General features: G+C 35.9%; 3 protein-coding genes across 4 annotated transcripts; all 3 read right to left on the minus strand.

Moving 5' to 3' along the window:
• Positions 1-143: 143 nt before the first annotated feature.
• On the minus strand, positions 144-2,914 carry LOC106438714. Of its 2 annotated transcripts, none has more exons than XM_013879971.3 (5): positions 2,592-2,914; positions 1,854-2,031; positions 1,355-1,760; positions 1,215-1,265; positions 144-897 (listed from the first exon to the last, which is right to left on the minus strand). In XM_013879971.3, the coding sequence occupies exons 1-5, from the start codon at positions 2,670-2,672 to the stop codon at positions 384-386; spliced, it is 1,230 nt and encodes a 409-aa protein (XP_013735425.2). In that variant the 5' UTR covers positions 2,673-2,914; the 3' UTR covers positions 144-383. The 2 variants fall into 2 exon arrangements, with proteins under 2 accessions (XP_013735425.2, XP_048632054.1); XM_048776097.1 differs by having other exon boundaries at positions 1,215-1,268; positions 2,592-2,903.
• Positions 2,915-3,487: 573 nt separating this feature from the next.
• Positions 3,488-7,897, minus strand: LOC106443793 (CSC1-like protein At4g02900). The gene is made up of 11 exons (XM_013885347.3): positions 7,296-7,897; positions 6,629-6,778; positions 6,327-6,462; positions 6,144-6,245; positions 5,924-6,043; positions 5,778-5,858; positions 5,361-5,701; positions 5,045-5,290; positions 4,293-4,617; positions 3,970-4,203; positions 3,488-3,885 (listed from the first exon to the last, which is right to left on the minus strand). The coding sequence occupies exons 1-11, from the start codon at positions 7,607-7,609 to the stop codon at positions 3,625-3,627; spliced, it is 2,310 nt and encodes a 769-aa protein (XP_013740801.2). The 5' UTR covers positions 7,610-7,897; the 3' UTR covers positions 3,488-3,624.
• A 280-nt stretch (positions 7,898-8,177) lies between these two features.
• LOC106443792 (bifunctional protein FolD 4, chloroplastic-like) lies at positions 8,178-10,396 on the minus strand. The gene is made up of 4 exons (XM_013885346.3): positions 9,752-10,396; positions 9,402-9,638; positions 9,139-9,306; positions 8,178-9,062 (listed from the first exon to the last, which is right to left on the minus strand). Exons 1-4 carry the CDS (start codon positions 10,220-10,222, stop codon positions 8,892-8,894), a joined length of 1,047 nt encoding a protein of 348 aa, XP_013740800.2. The 5' UTR covers positions 10,223-10,396; the 3' UTR covers positions 8,178-8,891.
• Between the last annotated feature and the right edge of the window lie 1,029 nt (positions 10,397-11,425).

Consider the following 11,425-nt stretch of genomic DNA (forward strand, 5'->3'; position numbering starts at 1 on the left):
ATAATTGATTATGCGGATGCCTAAACCAGTTTTTTAAGCACTCAAAACCAATTTTTTAACTCTGTTAAGAGACTCAAGACTATAAAATAGCAACTTACTCACTTTCTGCAATTTTATTTTGAATTATTCAAAATTTTATAGCGTATCCAGGAAAACAATTAATGATGAGATCTTGCTCATCAAACAAATGGAAGAGATTCTTACAAAACATTATTTCATTCTGCAAAATTCTTAGACCTCTTATCTTAGGTTCTACAACAAACAATACCATCTTCACATTTATATGCTTAATACCAAACAAGTTTTAGTCATTTACAAACGACCTTAAAAGCTTTCCACTGAGTAGTAAAATCAAGATTCTGAAATCTTTCACTGCTGAGTCCTCAACATGCAAACCTAAGTGCAAACACAGCGAGTACAGTAGCAGCTCTGAAGTAAACCTCCTTGATGCTCCTCTCCACATTGTTCATGATTTCATCACCCTTCAAACTTGAGCAAGGCTTGTTTGCTTTCCTATTGACATGAACAATCACCTCCCTCAGTCTATTCACAGCCCAAGACAGTATCACCAAACTGAAACCAAGTCCAGTGTCGAAAAACTTGTTTGCGCAAAAGGGCACACGCCTTGAAGCAATGCTACAGACCACTGAGAAGAGCACAGCCATTCCGGTTCCAGCAGCGGTGATAGAGAACTGAGTGAGAAGCTCTGAGAGCTCTCCGCATGATCTCTGTAAAGTGAGTATCGTCGTTTGTTTGTTTTGATGATCGTTGCCTATCATTAATGACAGAAGGCTCTCGTAGGCGTGGAGATGGTTTCTTTTGTAGAGGTCTCTCTCTTTGGCTTTCCGCTTTGTGTTTAGTTTCTTTGGTGAAGGCTTGAGCCTGGTTTTCTCAGGACTGTTGGAATCAAAAGAAACCATTGTTAAAATATGAGTAACACTATTACACAAAAGGTAAAATGATATGAAAGCAAGTAAAAATGATAATCCATGCGTTCCATTTCCATAATAATTTACATAATATAAGATGTTTTGCTTCTTTTTTTTATAACTTTAACTTTATTGAAAATTAGTTGACCAATAATATTTTACTACATTATTTATGATTGGCTAACACATTTTCAATTTATATTACTAATAATATTATTATTTTTTATGTAAGTTTTTTTAGTTCTTGTGCTTTTAATCAAAACATCCATAAGTACTAGATTTTACCTCTTCAAAGGAGCTAATACTGTAACCGGTGTTAATACTTCACTGTCAAACCTGCTTGAATGAGACAGCATAATCCTTTTAAACCCCAAGAGATGAAACACACACAAAAGGAAAGTATAAACTGTGTGAGGATCTATTACCTCGGGAAGTGTGGGATAAGCGGTGAGAGCTGTCTCCATTTTGTTGAATCTCTTGACAAATTGAACTCAGAAGCGATTGAAAGTACATCATTCAACTCAGCATTAAACAGAAGGCGACCATTCGAATTCAGAGAGAAGTCTGGATTCTCCATCATATCCCTAACGAGATCCAAAACCGGTTTCTCTAAATCTTGATTCAAGTAAAGAACAGAGGAAGCACCGTATGGAAGCAGCTGAGAACTTGATTTCATAGCCTCTACCTCCATCAATTCAGATAGCATAGACATATCAAACCCTCTTTCCTTGAATTCCTCTGACCGAGAGAGAAGAAACTCCATCACTTTCTCTTGTCTCGCGTACTTCTCGGCAATTCCAAAGCTCAGAACCAGAGACTCTGGTGCCTTGTCTGTACCCAACCACAAAGAAAGTTTATATAAATAACAAGAAAAGCTATTAACCAATTTGAGAGTACTAGAAGCAAATGAGCTTTTACCCTTACCATGAACATCCATGAGAAGAGGTTTCATCATGGCTGAGTCAAGCTCAACGAATTGGCTAGATTTGTTCAAAGAAGAAACCGGTTTCCATGGTTCCAAGTGGTCTGGATTCAGGTTGAAGGAGCTCGCAGGTATGATCTCTTGCTTTGCTCCAGGGTTCATCAGATAAGACCGGCTACTCTGCATCATTCATTGACAACGAACAATAATCAACAAGAGACTTTCGAACACAACAAGATAAAGTGGATCATTCAAGCTATCAAAACCCAACAAGACAGCAACTTTACACAAACATATATTAAAGACACACCAACTTTGCACAAACCCATATAAACTGAATCATTCGAGATGTCGAATTCAACAAGATATAGATGACAGAGACAACTTTACACGAACCCATATAAATTCAATCATTCAAGCTGCCAAATCCAACAAGACATAGATGAAAGACACAGACTTTACATGAACCCAGATAAATTGAATCAATCAAGATGTAAAACCCAACACAATACAGATGAAAGACACCAACTTTACACGAACCCAGATAGACTAAATCATTCAAGCTCTCAAAATCCAACAAGATACAGATGAAAGACACAAACCCATATAAACTGAATCATCAAAGCTCTCAAATCCAACACGGTATAGATGAAAGACACCAACTTTACACGAACCCACATATATTGAATCATCAAAGCTCTCAAATTCAACAAGATAAAAGCAATAAATCAACTAGTTACCTTGATGATTTCGGTGTTACTGAGCTCGTGAGGAATACCAAGCCCACCAGGGATTGAAGTCATGAAGCAAAACTTCATCATTTTCTCGTTGATGAAGAGAAACCAAAATTCAATTCCTTTGGAAGAAAACTCTGCTCCTCTCTTTCTCTTCTTCGTTAAGAATCCATCGGGGAGAAAAGAAATAAGGAAAAGCTTATCTCTACGACTCACCTAAGCCGCAGAAACGAGATTTAAGAATCTTCTCGATTTTTTGGCTGTGAGAGAAGAAGACAGCTTCAACTTAGATTTTTTTTGCGGCTTACGTTTGTTCAACCAACAAACAAATTATACATACCCAGCCAGCTAGTTAATTATTTATGTCGACCACAAGACACACAAAATACTTTTGTTTTGACATCATAAATATATTTTTAACATCATTGTTAATTTTAAAAAATGCATCTAACTTTTGGCCAAATATAATAAATAAAGAAAAATAAAGTCATTTAAAATATATTAATTTTCTTTAATTTTTAAAGCGATTAATAATTAGAATCTGCTTTTGAATTAATAACATTTTAGTTAAATTTTTTAAATTGAAAAGCGTTTTCAATTTTCAGTGTAAAACTTCTTAAAAGTTTATAATTTTAATTTATTTCAATATTAATTTAATCAAAAGATAATTAATGATATTTTTATTCTGAAAACTTACTATTACAATAACTTTTTAAAAAAATTTGTGTTCGGTCATAAACGTCAACTAATTAAAAATAATATAGTATGAATTTGTCAAATTTTCTTTTCTTAAAAATGCGGCAATACTTTGGTTTACCACCCTTTTGACTACTTAATTAAAGGATTTGTAACTTAATTGTAGGCAAAGTTAGAATCTTTGATAAAGCTGGCTATTAGTACACAACAAGCAAAGGTCTTGAGAATTTAATTAATGTAATGAAACAACAATTATATATCCAAATGACCAAACTCCCTAAACATATCATCAAACAAAATTTAAAACTGTTACAATATCAACAAGAGACACAACAGGAGCGCGTTACATTGTTCCAGGAGAGCCACTATGCTTGTTGGCTACAGGAGTGTTCGTAGTGCTACTAGCTTCTGAGTTGTATCTGGTCGTGGCTTGAGAAGTCCTTCTTGTTGGTACAAGAGGATTGCTCTCTTCTTCATCTACTACTCGTGGTCGGTCAAGGTCCTTGCCTTTGAAAACCGGATGCACGTAAGCGTCTTTCAGATATTCCTTGAGGTTTAAGTTTGGTTCTGTCGCTTTTTCTAGTGTATCCTTCACCATTGCTTCCTGATAATACAAAAATAAATCAGTTTAAGCAGTTACATATATATCTTTAGGACAGCTATTGTCTCAAGAGCCTTGACTTATCACCTGCAAAGGGAATCTTGAGAAGGCTGATTCAAACCGTCCTGCACAGTATCTGTAAAACCAGATGGTCAAGATAGGCTGAGGGAGTAGCAGAACTGTTACTTTAGCTAGTTTCTTTGTACTGAGCAAACCCATCATCAGAAGCTGTGATATTATTAAACATATGGTCAATCGTCTATGCACGTCTGGCCAGTATCTTGCACCACTCTCATATTTCTGATCATAGACATTTATAACCTTGCAACAAAAGAGAAAGAACAAAGAGCTTTAAGTATACAGTCTCAGGCGCATAATTAATAAAAATGCTCTCTAGATTTTGAAGGTACCTGATGCCGGAACACAACATAGGAGAAGGCGAAGAAGACGATAATGAATGGAAGAAGGATGGGAGCAACAGCAGCATATACAAGACCTAGCAAGAAATAAAACTGAATCCTAGGCTCAGATGTTGCAAAGTCCAAATGACCTGGATCCATTGCTTGCTGCCTGTCTTGTTCAGTCTTGACCAAAAAAGCATTTTTCAGATGAAAAACAACTAATGGAACAAGTCTGAGTATCTCAGCTGCAATGCCAGCCCAACCATCAACCATGATATATGTGATGAAGAATGTGGCTTTCATTGGGATTGAAACACCAACTGTTTTAGGAATCCTGAAGTAAAACGAGAAAAAGGTAGACATCAATGTTTTATGTAGGCATGCGGATTTTGTCTGAACCAAACCAGCCGAACCAAACCAATTTTTTTGGTTTTTAATTCGGTTACAATTTTGAGTTTGGTTGGATTTTGAAAATGCGGTTCTCGGTTCGGTTTCAGTTTTCGATGTTGAGAAGAAAACCGAATTATCCAAAACTAGCCAAAATAACCGAACTGAATTGACCAAACTAACACATTTATCTTTTTGAAAATTATACTGAATTCTAACTGAAACCAAGCAAATCAGTTATTTCGGAAATAAAATTAAAACCGAAACTAACCAAAAACCAAACCTAACTACCCAAGACCGAAACTACCCGACCCGAATAAACCGGCATGGCTAGTTTTATGTCTTACAATTCATGAACATTTCTAAGTACTTACTCTGTTGGTGGTTGCTCAAGGAAAGATTTAAGCTGCTGAAACGCTGTCCCTGTAATGATACTTCCAAGAAAGACATTGACAATAATGAACCAGAAGTACTTCTCTGCTGATCTTCTATCTAAATAAGAAAGTGATGTATATCCTTCAATCTGAGACATAGTCATCAGAAGAGTTGGAAGTATGATGAGAAAGATCTTCAAGGCTATTCCTGGAAGAAACCCTTGGATTACAGACTTTACAGTCTTCCTGAAAATGAACAAAAAGGTGAACAGAATAAGTGAAAATGTACTAATAAGTGGATAACTGAATGACTTACATCTCTATAAGGGGCTTCAAGAAAGGGAGAACTTTTTGGATTCCTTCAAGATTGGCAAGAGACTGAACGAAAGCTATAGGAATCATGAAGCAGAAAATAAGAAAGAAGAGTGCAATGGTTGTGAGCAGTCTTCTTATTGAGAGCTCAACATATGGAATAGCAAGATTATCCCAGAACACATCTCTTGGTTCAGGAGCCCATTCTGTCAACCATATTGTGGGGTTATGACATTGTTGTGTCTGAGCACAAACAGCTGTTCCCCACCGTGATCTGAAAGAAACAAATGCTGCTGGAACTATAGCCATTGGATCGTTCATGATCTTTTCTCTTTCTACAGCCTCCTGTAAACCATTTACAAATGCACCTGATAAGGTTATGATTAACATGAAAATGTTTAGTAAATGTGAGTGTACATACTTGCTCGGCTAGATTTTGTAGCTTGGAAGTATAGAAGTCTATTGCATCTACTGTAGTTCCCCAAAAACCTCCGTAACCTGTCTATATAATAAACTAAATAACTAAATCACTGTGGTCAAAAGAGGCTTGCAAGAGTCAGAGAGTACCTTTGTTGTTGGTCTACTTGATGGCTTCCTCTCGTATTTGTTCTCGTAATAAGTCACCCAATTTTGCATGGCTTTTCTCTGTGCTACTACTTTTGCAAGGTCATTTGCATTGTACACTACCTAAGAACATGCATGACATAGTTTCTTTAACCTCTATGTCAATTGTCAACTAATGAATTACAAAATGGTTATAAATCTCAGCCAGCTAAAGAAACATTACCTGATGACAAAGATAATGATCTGGATGATTTACACAGAAGAAGTGCTCAACATGCTCGTTAACTGATTCATCTGGATCTGGAGGAACATTTCTCACAAGTACCTACAAAAACATAAATGCCAATACTATAAAGAACAAAGCAAAAAGAGCATAACAGATAGATAAAAAGATGGAATAACTCACGGTGAGTTGATCAGGACGACGAGTTTCAGATGCTAAATGTCTCAGTCTCATAGTAGCCACAGTCTTGTACTCCATATATAACACGTAACAAGCCCATATTGAGAAAACGTATGTCATACTTAAATGTGCCCAAAACCTGCAACCAATAAACTTTAGCCGTCCTAGATGATAAAATACACAAAAAAATTGATAATACTTCAATGGAAATCAAATCCTTTTTTTAATGTGAATATATATATGTTAATGAAACTGTATTTAACTTGCCGATAACAGTCAACCAGATATAGACATGTATCTAATACCTCGGTGATCCTGGTGGAACATTTGATATTGATAATTTATCCACATTACTAAATGTCAAGTCATCGATCTTATCTAACGTTTCTCCAGTCCAATTAACAGGAACCAATACTCCAAAAGCAAATACTGTTATAGGGACAAACATTTTCAACCTGCATTTCAACAAAAGAACAAAAACTTAGCCTCTCCATGCCAAACCAAGACAATGCATCTGAGAAACCAAAGAACCATCTAAATCACGTTCTAAGCCTCACTAGAAACTTTTTTCTTGGATAGTTACATACCCAAGAAGGTAACAAGAAAATACAAAAATCTCTAAATATTCTAAATTATCTAAACTACCTTAACACATGTGAAAAACCAACTGACTAATTTCGGATATTTTCGGATGTTCGGATGTTCGTTCTATTGTACCTTAACCCGAAAGTATCTAACTCTAAGGCCCCATTTAAGTATTTCCTTATAATGGTTCAGATCGGATTTCAGTTTTTTCTATTTGGATTTGGGTTTGGTTCGGATTTCGGGTTTAGTTAAAAATGCCTACGCCTAGCCAAGACAATGCATGTGAGAAACCAAAGGAGCATCTAAAACATGTTTCATACCTGAATAGAAAGTGTTCTGTAATTAAAAAAAAAAGGAAAGACCAGATACTAAAAACTAGTTGCGTACCCAAGAAGGTAGATGCGGATGTATACAGCAGAGTCAAGCCCTGCGTGTTCAATAAGCTCAGGCTCAGGCATTCTAAGAGCTGCAGGCATCCAGTTAAGAAACTTGACGTAAGTAGTCCAATCTAAGTTAACGAATCTGTTCATGACTCCTCTGGAACGCGTGGGGCTTCCTCGTATCCCTTTGAGATACCATTTAGGGAAGTAGACTCTATCGTTAACAGGCTGAAGCCTAAGCATGGCAAACGCAAAGAGGAATGCAAATGCAGACATTAGGTTTATCGCTGCAGAGAAACCAATGTCTTGTAAAGAAGCCATCTCTTTGGTAAGATCAAGAAAATAAAAAAATGGGAGAAACTTGGTGATTGGGTTATGTTTTTCTCAGATATTTTCCCGAGAAAATGGAATGCGAGAAAGAGAAAAAAAAGTTGGCGTTTTGGGGAGAGAAAGAGTGTTGGAGAATGGATTCATGGGAGAAGAGGAGAAGACGAGAGAGAATTGCGCCTTTGAAAATGTTTAGGTTTGAAGATTTTTGTGGACCTCTCATCTTTGCTGAATCAACCAACGGTCTCGAGGAAGGAGATGATGACATGGCGTAAAACAAGACAATACAACAGAACATTCTCATTTGTTCTGTCCCGTCCTCCAACAGTCCAACATAATGCTTCATGTTTCTCCTTCGATCATCCCTCCGAGGATAAAAATCATGAAAAAGCAAAAAAAAAAACGGTGTCGTTATAGTACCATGGTAAAAATTCTAGTATCAGTCTAAAAACAATTTCAATATTACCATTGTCAACTTAGAAAATCGAAAAAAAATTATGCTTGGTTAAATCGATGTCGTTGAGCTAGAACATCACTGATTTCATAATAATGATTGGTCAGCTCTATACCATGAAGTTGATAAATAAACTTAATATTAAGAGATTCATCAACATGTACGGTATATTCAACATTCCATCCTGGACAATGTCTTAACAATCCTCATGTATGCAAGAAACATAAAAGGATAATTAGTAATTTGATTACAAACTAGCAAGGCTTTGTTTGCTACTTCCAATAAGAGTAACAAAAATAAAATAAAAAGTAATGAATCAAATGTACAACAAGAGAGAAGAAAACAAGAAATCAATACTAATGGTGTAGAATAGCTCAACGATCCAAGTTTTGCTCTATAAAGTGAAGAACAAACGTATTTTTGGTTCGTATCTGATTTCACTCAAGGTCCTTGGAGATAGGCAAGAGCTAAATGCAGTCGAGATAGCTGCTGCTTACTAGTTACTGTCGTTTGGCGTAGGATACTATGTCAACTCTATAAACAAGCCAAAAGGTTTTGGCCCTTCTTTTAGATACCAACAAAAATAAGTCATCGTTATTAATGGTGTAATTTAAAATCTAAGTTTAGGATCAGTTCAAACTAGTTCTGAATCAAATGACAAAAACAAATAGACAAGAAGTAAACAAATGTAAAACAATAACAAATTTTATATCCCACCTAAAACTCTGTTGGGGTGCATTTTATGAAAAGACCAGATAAACTATTGGATCCAAAAGAGCAAAACTGGTAATTAAAAAAAGTGCCATCAATCTTCCTCAAAGGTCACTCGAATTCGTGGATTCTCTTAGCCGATGTTAAAGTGTTGGATAGAAGCATCGCTATGGTCATTGGTCCTACACCACCAGGAACTGGTGTGATGGCTGATGCAACTTTGCAAGCCTCCTCATAGCAAACGTCCCCAACCACTCGACGGCCACGTGGAGCATTTAGATCCTGCAGTTCATAGTATATGAATGTCACACACTACATTGATTTAAACCGCCACCGTATAACTGCTTTGTTCACTTACATCAATGTGATTAATCCCAACATCAATGACGACTGCTCCTGGTTTTATCCAGCTTCCTCTAACCATGTTTGGTTGCCCAGCCGCTGCGATTAGGATATCAGCTTCCCGTGTGATTTCTTCAGGGTTCTTGGTTTTTGAATGGATAGTGGTAACAGTTGCATCCTCATTCTACACAATTTACCAAAAAAAAATGTAACAAATTAATTATCAAATATCCAAATGAAAACAATAACAATATCAATATTATGCATCATCTTAATTACCTGTAGTAAGTGAGCAACTGGCATACCAACAATGTTACTCCTTCCGATAACAACAGCTCTTTTTCCTTCGATCTCAACGTTGTATCTGTGCAATAACTCGATGCATCCCTTTGGAGTACACGGAACAAAATCGGGTTCACGTCCCCGCATGGCGAGAAGTCCCATATTTTGTGGGTGAAATCCATCAACGTCTTTCTTTGGATTAATCGCTTTCAAAATGTTGTGTTCATTCAAATGCTGCATATACATATAATATAGCATTCCGTTTGACAAAAAATAAAAATACATACATTCTGATTAGTAATAGATATGATGAAGATGAAGACCAAGAGTGAGAGAAAACATTGTACCGATGGTAGAGGCAACTGAACAAGGATTCCATGGATAGTAGGATCATTGTTGAAGCTTAAAACATATTTCAACACCTCTTCCTCTGAGGAATCTTCAGGTAGACAAACATCAACCGATTTAATCCCAGCGGATTCACAAGCTTTCTTTTTGTTCCTCACATAACTTGCGGAGTCTTCTCTGTCCCCAACGAGGATTACAGCTAATCCAGGGACCACATGGATTGATGCATCCATTCTTGAAACTTCGATTTTGATTTCATCACTAATACTTTTTCCCTCTTTCTTTCCATCAATACAGGTAAATCCAGCATCCGGAGAAGAAGAGGAGCGAATGGAGAGAGTGCAGCCACGTATAGATGGAGTGGTGTGTAAACGAATGTGGCCGATGCATCTGCGGGGCATGAAAGCATTGTTGCGGATGCTAGGATGGAGGAGAGGAGACGTCGAAACAGTAAACATCAAAGACGCCATTATAGACTGCTCAACTTAGGGTAATGAGAATAAGATATGAAGATCGTATAAACTAACAACGTAAGTCTCAAGCTATGTTTATGTTAAAAAGTAAATTATCCCTATAGTCCAATTCCTTTAGGGCTTAACAAAATCAAGTAATTATCCTCGGATTTACCCTGTCGTTAAAACTTGTAAACACGTTTGGTTGTGTGATAAAATGATATAATCATACAAAAGATGAGATAATCATCCATACAGATAATATAATATAAAACGGGTTCTTTTGTTATAACAAATTTTGATATGAATTAGTATTGTGTGATTGTTTTACATTATTATTTTACAAAGTCAAATTATATAAAATAAATAATTTTAAAAAAGATTATATAATTCATGAATTACTTTATTTGGAATTCTGTATAAATCTTATGTAATTCTCTCTTACGCATGGGTATTTTACATGGATCCCGAAAAACCAAACCAAAATCAACTCGAAAATTCTGGTTCGGTTCGCGTCGGGTCCAGAGAAAAATACGTATTTTTTTTTGGAAATGTGGGTCTCTGTTCGCGTCTGAGACCTATCCGAAACCCGTTTGGAAGCCAAAGTACCCAAAATATTTGTGTAAATTATATATATTTGTGTATTTTGGATATTTTTTTGGTATACATATATTTTTGAGTTTTGGTTTGAAATTCCGGTTATAGTTTTGGATTTCGAGTATTTTAAAAATATATTTGGGTATTCAGATAAAATTTTGGGTATTTTTTGGTTCTTCGGGTCAGATTTCAAGTACAATTTTAGGTCTTTTGAGTATTTTCTGATTTTCAGGTATTTATTTAGATTTTGGATATTTTTTCGTGTTTCAAGTATATTTATGTTTATCGAGTTTTATTTGAGTCCTAAATATCTGAACGGATCCATACCCGTTACATACAAAAAATAACATATATTTAATAGGTATTTGAATTATGGAGTCGAAACCATCCAGATCCGAAAGAAACCGAACCGAACTCAAATAATTTTTTCTAAATACCTAATTAGGTCCAAAAACCCAAGACCTGGCAAAATTTATTGATTCGTTTTATAAAATTTTGGGTGAAAAATACTCTCCAGGTTTGATCAATAATGTTTAATAGGACATGGCTCATTTATATTTCAAAAGTTGATCTCGTAAGAAAATTTTGATCTAATGGAGGAGGATGGTATATATGACAATGACC

This window comes from Brassica napus, chromosome A3 (assembly GCF_020379485.1).
Source record: "Brassica napus cultivar Da-Ae chromosome A3, Da-Ae, whole genome shotgun sequence".
Lineage (NCBI taxonomy): Eukaryota > Viridiplantae > Streptophyta > Magnoliopsida > Brassicales > Brassicaceae > Brassica > Brassica napus.

Coding starts and splice junctions, on each gene's coding strand:
- LOC106443793 (XM_013885347.3), bottom strand. CDS start 7,609: ATGGCTTCTTTACAAGACATTGGTTTCTCTGCAGCGATAAACCTAATG. Junction 5,702..5,777: donor TACAAAATCTAGCCGAGCAA/GTATGTACACTC, acceptor AATGGTTTACAG/GAGGCTGTAGAAAGAGAAAA. Junction 4,618..5,044: donor CTTGAGCAACCACCAACAGA/GTAAGTACTTAG, acceptor GTTTTACTTCAG/GATTCCTAAAACAGTTGGTG.
- LOC106438714 (XM_048776097.1), bottom strand. CDS start 2,672: ATGATGAAGTTTTGCTTCATGACTTCAATCCCTGGTGGGCTTGGTATT. Junction 1,761..1,853: donor TCTTCTCATGGATGTTCATG/GTAAGGGTAAAA, acceptor GGTTGGGTACAG/ACAAGGCACCAGAGTCTCTG. Junction 1,269..1,354: donor CTTATCCCACACTTCCCGAG/GTAATAGATCCT, acceptor GTCTCATTCAAG/CAGGTTTGACAGTGAAGTAT.
- LOC106443792 (XM_013885346.3), bottom strand. CDS start 10,222: ATGGCGTCTTTGATGTTTACTGTTTCGACGTCTCCTCTCCTCCATCCT. Junction 9,639..9,751: donor TTCAGTTGCCTCTACCATCG/GTACAATGTTTT, acceptor ATGTATATGCAG/CATTTGAATGAACACAACAT. Junction 9,307..9,401: donor CAGTTGCTCACTTACTACAG/GTAATTAAGATG, acceptor TAAATTGTGTAG/AATGAGGATGCAACTGTTAC.